The sequence below is a fragment of the Gouania willdenowi genome, chromosome 17, assembly GCF_900634775.1.
Source record: "Gouania willdenowi chromosome 17, fGouWil2.1, whole genome shotgun sequence".
NCBI lineage: Eukaryota > Metazoa > Chordata > Actinopteri > Blenniiformes > Gobiesocidae > Gouania > Gouania willdenowi.
This window is the reverse complement of record NC_041060.1, coordinates 1,095,987-1,107,932: the sequence shown is the minus strand read 5'-3', so window position 1 is coordinate 1,107,932 and position 11,946 is coordinate 1,095,987. Positions and strand designations below refer to the sequence as shown.

Here is an 11,946-nt window from a genome sequence, read left to right as displayed (position 1 = left end):
GTATGTCTACCCAGCATTTTCACTCTTGACCTTTAGTTTTCACATCAACACCGCAGCAAACTATTTTTTCTCTCCACTTCCTCCATGGCAGTATTTCACTTTACATGCATTCACTTTCCAATGAATCAAATGAAACCCAACCACGTCGATCCATCAGTGTGTGATGCAGTCGTGTGGTTTGTGAGCGTGTTTTTGCTGCTTCACATTAAATTTGTTTCAACCACAGAGTGACAGACAAACATTACAAGAGGAAGTGTGAGATGTTAACGTGACATACAGACACATACATACATTTACAGACACATATAGACATATACAGACGCGCTGATGCAGCTGTTCACATCATCTCACACTACGATTTAACACCAATAAACACAAATGGTAAGTTTTGGTGTTTTTTTTTTTTTTTTTAGGGGAAAAACTGTTTAATCATCTTCTAAAGCAAAAATGGGCAACTTGTATTACAGTGGATGCAAAAAAATGTGAAAAATGTGACCCTATCAACATTCACATTAACATTAATCTTTAATACAGAAAAGAAGAAAGGATTTTGTCCTTATTTGTTGTCCTTTTTTTATCTGGTTTTATTTGTGTTTTGTGGGTTTTAAGTTATTTAGTGTGCTCATCAAATCCATACTTGTGCTTTTGTTATTATTTTGTTTGTTCTTGTTGTAATTTTGTAGATTTTTTTGTTTATTTTAGGATTTTTTCTAGTCATTCTGTGTTTTTATTGAGTTTTTCATGTGGATTTTGGTGTTTTTGTAGTCATTTTCTGTATTGTTCTTTTTGTTTGGGAATGCTTCTGTCATTTTGGGACGTGTGTGTTTTTGTTATTTTCTGTGTTCTTGTTATAAGTTTGTGTATTTTTCTGTATTTTTGTTGTTTTTTAATATTTCTTCATCATTTTGTTGGCATTTTGTGAATATTGTAGTATTTCTTTGGGCATTTTATCTGACTTTGAAGTCATCTTATGTATTTGTGTGTTGTGTGTTTTTGTTATATTTTGTGTTTTATTTTTGTAAATATGTGTATATTCTGTCATTTATGTTGTGGATTTGATTGTTTTGTGTTTTTCTTATTTTGTGGGTTCTTGTCATTGTATGTATTTTATGAGGTTTTTGTTGTCGATTTGTGCATTTGTGGTTCATTTTCTGTAAATTTGTTGTTGTTTTGTGTATACTTCAGTTATTTGTGTATTTTTTGTTGTCATTTTGTGTTTTTTTCTTATTATTTTGTGTATTTTTCTGTCAATTTATACCTTTCTGTTGTCAGCTTGTGTGTTTTTCCAAATGATTACTTTTGTTGTTATTTTGTTTTCATTGTAATTTTAGGAATTTTTCTCATCATTTTGTGTGTTTTTATCGAGCTGTGCGTGTTTGTTGTTATTTTGTGGGTACTTGGTGTCATTTGGTGTCTTTTTCTGTATTTCTTTTGCTGTTTTTAGTATTTCTTCATCACTGTTAAATTTTTGTGAGACTTTTGAGTCATTATGTTTGTTTGAGACATTAAGTGTGGTTTTATATATATATATATATATATATATATATATATATATATATATATATTTTTTTTTTTTTTTTTTTTTTTTGGTCATTTTGTGTATATTTTGTCATTTTGTGTATTTTTCTGTGAATTTATAAATTTATTTCATTATTTGTTGCTGCACTCACATGGCTTCTATCAATAACTTGTTCTTGTATTTGTAGCGTATCCACAGTAACATACGTGTTATTAATTCAAACGCAGGACCTGCAGATAACAAACTGCAGCACTAACCACACTAAATGCACGGTGGACGTCCTTCAGGGCGTGGCCTACAGCTTTGTGTTCCTTCTGGGTTTCCTGGTCAACGCTGCTGCTCTGCACGCCTTCCTCTCCAAAAGGAACATGTGGACGAACACGCACATCTACATGCTCAACCTGGTCGTCGCCGACACCGCCCTCATCGTGTTCCTTCCTTTTCGCATCTACGACGCTTTCTTCTGTTTGCCCAAAACTCTCCTGTGTTCCGTTCTCATCTCCATGCATTTCATCAACATGTACGCCAGCATCTGGACCACTGCCGTCATCAGTGTCCACCGTTTTCTGCTCATCAGGTTCCCAATACAGGCCAGGGCCTGGAGGAGGAAGAAAACTACGGCTGTTGTTGTGAGTTTGGTGTGTTGGGGACTTCTGGTGGCTTTGTGTGTGATTTACCACGATGAAAACCATCCCGACAAGCTCTGGACATGCTATGAAAGAGTTGAAGACAAACCACTCACTAAACACTTTGTTGCAATCCTGATAGTCCTAGGTTTCCTGGTGCCGCTCCTGATCCTGGTGTTGTGTTTTAGTCAGATCGTACGCATTTTACGGAAGGCTCCAAACAGAGATGAAATGAAGAGAGTCATCAGCATAATAACAGCCAACATGGTGGTGTTCGTCCTCTGTTTCACACCGGTTCACGTTGGATTCCTCGTCAACCACTTCAACGAATATCTGCCCAACTGGAAATGTGCACATCCACCTGCACACGTCAACTTTCTCGTTTCTGAATGGATCGCTTCCACAAACTGCTGCTTTGATTCAATCAGCTATTATTTCCTTTTAAAAAGCTCTTATAAGTGATCCACAGCATTCATTTGTCAGTTTCGTTCATGCACGTGTTAAACTACGGTAAATCCGGCCCTTTAAAGCAGGGGTTTTCAACCTTGGGGATACACTGGGAGGGGGACGGTCGTCAGATGCCTTCAATAAACTATAAACTAAACCATTTTTGCTTATTTTGACCATTTTACTGCAACTACACCAAACTCACCATATTTTAACCTATTTTCATCACTTTTTCTTGCCATATTTTTGCTCCTTTTAATGTATTGTTGCTACATTACTCCCATTTCTGACACTTCTCCATCAAATTTCAATGCCTTTTCTACACATTGTTTTCCACTTCCAAGACAATTTCAGCCCTAATAAACCCTTTCCACCACATGTCACATATGTTGACCCATTATTGTCACTTTTAATCACATTTTCACCATATTTCATGATTATTTTTGCCAATTTAGCCACATTAACAACTTGTAATGCCCATTATTTGCCAGTTTAAAGTAATTGTTCCTACTTTTTAAATTACATTACCCAAACCTCCACTCCCCCCATATCTACCACTTTGAACCTTTTTAGGGGTTAAAATTGGTTAAAAGTGATCAAAAATGGTGGAAAATTTGGTGAAAATGGACAGAAAAAGTGGTAAAAAAAAAGGTTCAAAGTAATAATGCATTGGATTTTATATAGTGCTTTTTCATACACTCAAAGCGCTTTACATCAATACAGTGGCAGAAATGGGGGGAAGGGGGTTGGCCGTTGGGGTAATGTACTTTGAAAAGGAGGAACAATTAGTTTAAACTGGCAAATAATGAATGTGGTTAAAATGTCTAAAATAAGCATGAAATACGGCGAAAAGAAGTTAAAAATCACAATAATGGGTCAACATATGTAGAAAAGTGATGGAAAGGGTTTAAAGTGGAAAAAATGTGTAGAAAAGGCATTGAAATTTGATGGAGAAGTAAAATATGGCAAGAAAAAGTGATGAAAATAGGTTAAAATATGGCAAGTTTGGTGTAGTTGCAGAAAAAAAGGCAGGGGTGGACCGGACATCTGGCATACCGGGCATCGTTCCGAGGTGGGCCGGTTCGGACCGCTACATTTCTTTTGTACAAGCAAGTGGAGGCAGACATGGTAACAGGTCGTCAATAATGGTCCAAAAGTGGTAAGAAAAGAGTGAAAAGTGACTAAAATGGACCAAAAGCAGTTAAGAGTGGCCAAAAAATGGGTAAATAAAGAAGGACCAGGTGGTATGTAATGGAAAAGGGTAACTTTGATCGGCAAAATGTGGCAAACAGTGAAAAAGGGCAAAAATGTGGAATAAAGAAGGGGAAACAAGTGGTATTTATTTGGCAAAATAAGTGTAAAAAAAAAAAAAACTTGCAAAAATTAGGAAAAAAGGGAAATTTACTGGAATAAAGTCTGAAAAAAGTTAAGATGAACAGGAAGTGGACGAGGATATGAGAAAACACCCTGTGTGTGTGTGTGTGTGTGTGTGTGTGTGTGTGTGTGTGTGTGTGTGTGTGTGTGTGTGTGTGTGTGTGTGTGTGTGTGTTAAATACCTATTCTCCAACTCATTCTACCTGTTGACCTGCTTTGGTCTGTGTCTGCATTCCAAAAAAAGAACATAAGAACAATTCTCTACATTCTCTCTCTACACAACAATCAGTCTTTGTTCAGGAACTGATGATAAATGATGTTCTTTGATCTTCAAGGCCTCCATTATGAACTCAGGCCATTTCACTGCTTTCAAAGTAAAACAAAAAATAAAAGACCTCTAGCTCCCTCTGGTGGCTGGAGGATGTATATCAGACCCAATCATTTTTAAAGTAGCTTGTTTTAGACTTTCCATCTGAAACTGTGAGGATTAAAGTTAGGTCTTATTTTACAAAAACAAACAAACAAACAAATAAAACCTGGCCATAACTTCACACAAAACATGTTTTACTCACGCCCAACGGTTGACAAACAAACTCAGCGTGGTTTGCACATAGAAAAATGGCATTCACAAACCAATGCATTTTGTTTTGCAAATAAGAAATGTACCAATCAAACAAATACAATATGTTTTAAACTTTCAAACAAACATTTCATCAATTAAAAACTAAATTTATTTTTTTTACCTTGTCTGCACAAGCTCTCTAAGGTCAACGCTACATGTACTGCAATCTTTTTGGGACAGCTATGCGTGTTCTATTGTTGCAATTAAGTAAATACATTTATTTTATTGTATATTTGTGACCATCATCAGTCCTCCCTAAGAAAGGGTAAAAAAAAACTTTATTAAAGGCAGGAAATAAAAAGAAAGGGTAATGTTACACCTAGGTGAGGGGGAAGGGAACAGGGAAGAGGGAGTCAGGGTAGGACAATGAAAGGGGTGTGGAATGGTTGACTATTTTAAGGTGAGAGTGCAATGGGGTGTTACAGTTGTGCAAGTATAATGATTATAAAAAATTCTACAACTACAAAAAACTGTCACATTACTTTTTGTGCTAATTTCCTGCACACAAATGTCGGTAAACCTTCAACGTGGACAAAATGTTGTGTTTTGTACTTTTACTTCAAATATTTTAGTTTGTACTTGAAAGATTTTTTTATTTGAAATTACAGACATGTTTTTTTTTTTTTTGTATGTGTGAAGCATGCCATATTTGTTTGATAGGTGTGTTTCTTATTTGCAAATTTCAATGCATTACTTTGTGTTATGTTTTGTTTGTGTAAAACATGCCATATTTGTTTGATAGCTTTGATAGGTTTTTGATTTTTATGCATTTTTTTCACTTTATGATTGATTGATTTATGTTTTGTTTGTGTGAAACATGCAGTATTTGTTTGATTGATATGTTTAATATTTGCAAAACAAATTGCATTACTTTGCAAAAGATGTTTTGTATGCGTGAAACATATATTTGTTTGATAGGTATTTGTTTATTAGGTTCGATAGGTGTGTTTCTTGTTTGCAAAACCAAATGCATTACTTTGCGAATTATGTTTTGTAAGTGTGAAACATGCCATATCTGTTTGATAGGTATGTTTCTTATTTGTAAAACAAAATGCATTACTTTGTGAATTAGCTTTTGTATTTGCAAACCATGCTGAGTTTTTTCGTGAACTGTTGAGCGTGAGTAAAATACGTTTTGACATCATTTTAACTCCATAATCAATCTGCAGTAATGAAGCTAATAAGTTTTGATCTGTTGGATTTGCACATATATAATTATAGATATAATTGTGCGTTAACGTTCATAAAGGTGCATTTAGAATCACACAGCACAGTAGCAGCAGTCTATTGTATAATGCCATTTAATAGCAGTACCCCAAAGATTGATGGTTATTATATTAGCAGTGGCTTACAGCGACTGCAATAAAACGTAGCAGGCATCGGTGAAAGGCTGCGACTCTATTCTAACACAAGGAAGGAAAAGAGCCAAAGTCACGCAAACACTGAACTTACATCTTATTCACAGCAGTGTCACTGAAAGGAAAATAAAAAATCAAAATCAAAGTCTCACACTTCAAACACAGTCTGAAAAAGGCCACGAACGGCCACCATGTCCACCCTCCCCCCATAAACGGATACAGCGATACATTCAGGGTGAATATTTACACTATTCACAAATGTTTAAAGTACAAGTTCCTCCTTCACAGGTAATGACGCAGTGTTGTGCTTTTAATTATTAACGCACAGAGTGTTGGCCACGCTCGGTAAAAACAACGAGTACATTCGATCTGTGAGGGATTAGATGCAGACGTGCCTTTGAAGAATAGATTCTTGATGGTGGCAGTTGGTTGGCTTTGACAAAACAATCACTTTTTAACAAGACGAGACATTCATGATGAAGGCAGATATGATGGGAAATGATCCACACAGTGTTCCCTCACGTCTAATCCAGCCAATGAAGGTGTTTCTCTTTGCTAACCACAGCATTAATAGCAAATAAAAACAAGGTCCAATTGTCATTCTTACATATCTACAGTACAGCATGTTATCGCAGTGGTTCTCAACCTTTTTTTAGCCCATGACTGCCAAAATCAAGGTGCCAGAGACCGAGGACCCCCATGTGGAGACAGGACCATCTATAAGGGGGAATAAAGGGGAGAGATGTTTGGGGTCCATCCATAAAGTCAGTAAAATGATGGTCCATTGTTCTATGAATCTGTGATAACCACATTTATTTATTCATCTGAATAATATCCACTGTTATCCAGGAACGTTTATTATTATTATTATAATCATCTTAAAGATGGAAATCCTGGTTTTAATCACTAATAAAATGGTTCAAAGTGACCAAAAATGGTGGAAAAGGAGGTGAAATAGAATTTTAAAAACCACAGAAATTGTTTAAAATTAGAGTGGATAAAAATGGACAGAAAAAGTGGTAAAAATGGTTCAAGGAGTTAATATTGTACGTATTAGGAACAATTAGTTTAAACCACCAAATATTGGTCATGACAAATTATCAAAAATAATCATGAAATATGGTGAAAAGAGGTTAAAAGTGACAATAATGGGTCAACATATGTGATGATAGGTGGAAAGAGTTTATAAGTGCTGAACATGTATTTTAAACATGTTCGAAAAAGTCGCAAAGGCAAAAAACGGACAGAAAAGGTCGTAAGAAAGGGTTCAAAGTTTCAACATTGTATTAAAAGTTAAATGTAGGGATTGTGGGTTGGGCTAATGTAATTTAAAAAGTAGGAACAATTATCTAATATGATGAAAAGAGGTTAAAAGTGACAATAATAGTTCAACATATGTGACATTAGGTGGAAACGTGGTGGAAAGGGTTAATAAATGCTGAAAATGTCTTGAAAGGTGAAAAAATGTGCAGAAAAGGCATTAAAATGTGATGTGAAAGTGTCAGAAATGGGAGAAATGTAGAAAAAATGCAAAAAAGGAACAAAAATATGGAAAGTTTGGTGTAGAAAAAGGGTGAAAATGTGCTCAAATTGTAAAAAAAAAAAAAAAAAATATTCTTGGGTTACTTGAAGGCATCTGGTGACCCAATCCCAGTGTCTCACGGCCCTAAATGGGGTCCTGACCCCAAGGTTGAGAACCCTTGGTGTAGGGAAGTCATTTCTAAACATTGTCAGTTACACCTCGACTAAACAAATCCAACATATTCTCAGCGTGTGTGTGTGTGAGGTCGAAGGCATAGAAATCACACGTTTACTGTAACGAGTCATAATCAGCAGCTAAAGAGAACTCACACCAGCTCCTTCATGGAACTGTATCACAACTTTCACACAGTTTTTGTTTTGTTTTGCTTCAGTGTTCAGGCATCAGTAAGTCATTCTTCAGTTCGGTTTGGCACCCACTTTTAAAAATTATTAAAAAAAATAACTGAGGTTATAATAATAATATATGTTAAATGCATAAATAAAAGCTGCTAACTTAAAGGAAATATTTTGGAATCAAAGTCTAATTATTGTCATATTTTCACATCACCAAAAAATGTTTTCCCATTAAAGGTTTTGACTTTAGATCTTTTTTAATTGTTTTTTTTTTAACTGTTACAAAATGTTGATTTAAAAAAAAAGTTTAATAGAATTAAATTGTGATTTTCTTGTTTTGTTGTTGTGGGGATGTGTGTATCGTCATAATAATCGTCATTTTATTTTATAAGCTATTGAGTACGGTGACCCTAAAAACTCACAAGGCAACACAAAACGAAAGCAGCCCAGTGTCACGGTCTGAGTTTACCTCCGTACTGAGATTATAACAAAATCCAATAAACAAATAAAACACGTGTCTGTTCACTTTGAAAACAAAAATAAACAAAATTAATTATTATTTTTGAGCAAAAATTCAACCCAGTCGTACTGAGATCGATTATGAGCACGCGCACTACTGGAAAAATGAATCTTTGCTACTTCCGCCATGCTGAGATTGAAAATTCAATTTCAAAGCAATGTTTGTTTAAAAAAATATATGTTTAATAATTTATTATATGCGGTTTTTACAGTAATAAGCTGTTGTATTCATATAAATCTGATCAAGATAACAATTTTTTTTAATCATTGATCGACTGATGTGATGTATGAAGCATTTTTTAAGATCAGTAATCTAATCCAGCACGGGTACATCTCAGTACGTAGCGGTCACGTACTGAGATTGTAAGAGAATCTCAGTACGGAGGTAAACACAGACCGTGACACGGTAAACACCAACAATGGAAGTAGGTACATGAAAAAATTAAATAAAAATTGACTGCTGGGCTACTTTTGTGTTGTTACAAACATTAAGTTTATGATTTCAGAATAAAGTCAAATTATTACAAAAATAAAGCTGTAAAAATTGGAGAATAAAGCTGTAATAATTTCAGAATAAAGTCGTACTATTACATGAATAAAGTTGTAATAATTTGAGAAAAACTGAAGTTGTAATATTGTAAAAAATAAAGTTGTAATATTGTAAAAAATAAAGTTGTAATATTGTAAAAAATAAAGTTGTAATATTACAGACGTAAACTTAAAATATAACAGGACCAAACTTGTAAAATGAGAAGAATAAAGTTCCAATATTATAAGAACTTAAGGTGGTTTATTTTGTGTTCTTTATTTTGTGTTATTATATATTTTATGTTGTGTTGTGAGTTTTTTGGGGCCATTGTAATTGCGCATCCTGTAATTACAGAACTCTGTTAAATAAAAACGTTTGCATCTATTGTTGCTTACGACAACAAAATCACCAACCGTGAGAGCCAACATTAAATTAACTGATTTTTTTTTTTTTTTTTTTAAATCTGCTTATGTTAGCGTTCTTTTTTTATCTCATGGTTTCTTGGGGCCAAAAATCTTGGAATGTTTGCGTTTTTATTTATTCAGTTTATGCCTGTGTGACCTTGACCTATTGTGGGCTTCGGTGGAATAAACTGCGCTGTGATGCACAGAGAGAAAATAAAAAACACTTTGACGTGACCGTGAATGATTAAGTGTTCTCATATTGCACCAAATTTCCTCTCCATCCTCAAAAAAAAAAAAGAAAAATGAATGGTTTTCTCGTTCAGCTCTGCTGTGCAAACCTGTTCCGTGTCCTTGTCGTAGAATTATTGACCATTAAAGCGTACACAGATTTGAAGAAGAAGAAGGAGAAGAAGGAGATGAACAGCTGAGCTGAGGTCGTTTAGTTTGAAGGAACATGCAGTTGGCAGGGGAAAAAAAGAGCTGACTCGTCAAAAGTCTGGCGCTCTGCCCTCTCTCTCCACACGGATGTGAGTTATGGTCCAACGTGGAGAAAACGTTTCTCATGCTTGGCCAGAACAGAGAAGAGTTTTATACCAACCTGCAAAAAACACTGGTATGTAAGAGCTGCTCGTGTGCAGCGACACAGAAGAAGAAGAAGAACAGGAAGTACTGTTTAGTCCAGTGGTTCCCAACCTTTTTTGGATTGTGGCCCCTTTACGATATCACAATTTTCTGATGTCCCCCCAAGATTTGTAATTTTTTTTACAATTTGCTTTTGATCACGTTTGTATGGAAGTGTGTTTCAGTCACTAAAAATATAAAAAATCACTATGACAATTATAAGAAAGAAAGTCATAATTATGAAATATAAAGTCATAATTATGAGAAAGAAAGTCATAATTATGAGAAGGAAAGTCATAAATGTCTAAAGAGGTATGGGACAGTGGCAAGTTTGGGAACCACTGTACTGGACGTTACAGGTGACCCCAAATGGGGTCATGAACTCAAGGTTGAAAAACACTGGTTTAGTCAGACTTCAGTAGCTGCTTGAGAGTCTGATTGGTTTTTATACAAAGGAGGAGAACTTTGCATCAGCAGCTTCAGTTCAGTTCATCTGCAAAGTCAAGGCAGCTTTAAACTGCTGAGTCCACCCCCCCCCCCCCCACCATCTCTGCTCCCACCCCCCCCACCCTCCCTGGATAGAGGCAGCTCTGCAATGCAGACACAGCAACAACCTCACTCCAGCTGACCAATTAGCATCAGCCGGCGTGTGAGTGACGCGCCCAGCGGCCATTTATAAGGAGAGAATGGAGAGTCTGACAAGGATCCCAAGGGTAGGATGGGGGTTGGGTGTGGGAGGAGGGGAGGTCGTGTTGGATGGAGCTCCACAGTCACTGTCCCGTCTGAGTCCTGTCACTGCAGTTCTTCTTACTCATCAGCTGGCTCAGATCCATCAGCTCGCCCAGCTCGGCCCTCTCCAGGGCCGCCCTCAGCATGGCCCGGCTCAGCCCTGGGGGGGCGTGTTGGTGCTGCTGATGCTGCTGGGACACGTAGGGCTGCTGACTGGGGGCGGACATGTTGGGCGGGGGCAGGGCCACGGGCACCATGCCGTGGCTGCTGAGGATGTATCCCTCCTGGGCCGGCCAGCGCAGAGGCATAGGCTCGCTGTAGTCGGCGGGGGCGGTGGGCGCCGACACTACCCTACGGCGCTCTGGGGAGTCCTGGGGGGTCATGGGGTACACGTATTCCCCCGCGGACTTCCGGAGGGGCGCCTTGGGCGTCCCCTTACCTCCCTTTTCCTGCTTACTCAGGCAGACGTAATGCTGACGCGGCGTGTCGTTGCCTCGGCCGTCCCCGCCGTGTCTCCCACCTCCGCCTTGCTGGAAGAGTCTAGTGGTCAGGTAGACGGAGGGGGGAATACGGCAGGGGGAGCCCAGGCCTACAGATCCTCCCCCCAGGTACGTCTGGCTGGTGTCCCACCCTCCCGAGTTGGAGTCGGACAGTCGGAGGCCTCGCCGCTTCTGCTGCGGAGTGTGCTCCGGCGTGGGCAGGAACCCGGGGTCCAGCTCTCCGGACTTCACCCAGCCATTGGGCATGACAAACAGGGTCTCCCCACCCTGGGTGCAGGAGCGCTCCCCCCCACCTCCCTGCCGAGTCACGCTCAGGACGGAGCCGCCCATCCCGCCGCCGTTGCTCAGCAGTCCGCGTTCTCGCCGCTGCAGTGACGACTGGGAGGAGTTGCCGTGGCGACGGTTGGACGGCTTGTGGGCCATGATCCAGCAAACGGCCAGGCCGGAGAGCGCCGCCCCGATGGTGAACGCTGACACTGCAGACGCCACCAGGAGGTTGAGGGAAACCAAGCTTTCCGGTTCGATGAGCAAACTCTGCTGCAAGATTCCTGTCAGAGAAGAAGAAACGAGTTTCAAATGAGCAGCAACAACAAACTCCGTGGCCCTCATTTATCAACCTTGGGTGAAAACAGGTGCAAATTTGAGCTCACGTTTGGTCGTACGACAGGACCAACGTGTGATTCATGAAACATTCGTAACTGACCAATCCCAGTGGTCGTTTGTTGATAAATGCAACGACTGAACTCGATCGTCATTACCATGTTACGCCGTCCTGTTTCGGAGGCCACGCCCACTGAGGTCAAACAAGAAAAGAAGCTTTTTC

The 11,946-nt window shown here is 38.5% G+C and overlaps 2 protein-coding genes across 2 annotated transcripts in view; one reads left to right on the top strand and one right to left on the bottom strand.

Annotated features, from left to right (window-relative positions):
• The first annotated feature begins 284 nt into the window (after positions 1–284).
• LOC114479533 (lysophosphatidic acid receptor 4) lies at positions 285–2,607 on the top strand. The gene is made up of 2 exons (XM_028473267.1): positions 285–381; positions 1,747–2,607. Exons 1-2 carry the CDS (start codon positions 379–381, stop codon positions 2,605–2,607), a joined length of 864 nt encoding a protein of 287 aa, XP_028329068.1. The 5' UTR covers positions 285–378.
• Positions 2,608–10,498: 7,891 nt separating this feature from the next.
• LOC114478834 (semaphorin-6B-like) overlaps positions 10,499–11,946 on the bottom strand; it is a 55,471-nt gene continuing 54,023 nt past the window's right edge. The window contains exon 17 of the mRNA XM_028472120.1: positions 10,499–11,671. Coding sequence (XP_028327921.1) covers positions 10,665–11,671 — 1,007 coding nt within the window. The 3' untranslated portion in view covers positions 10,499–10,664. The remainder of the gene's footprint in view (positions 11,672–11,946) is intronic.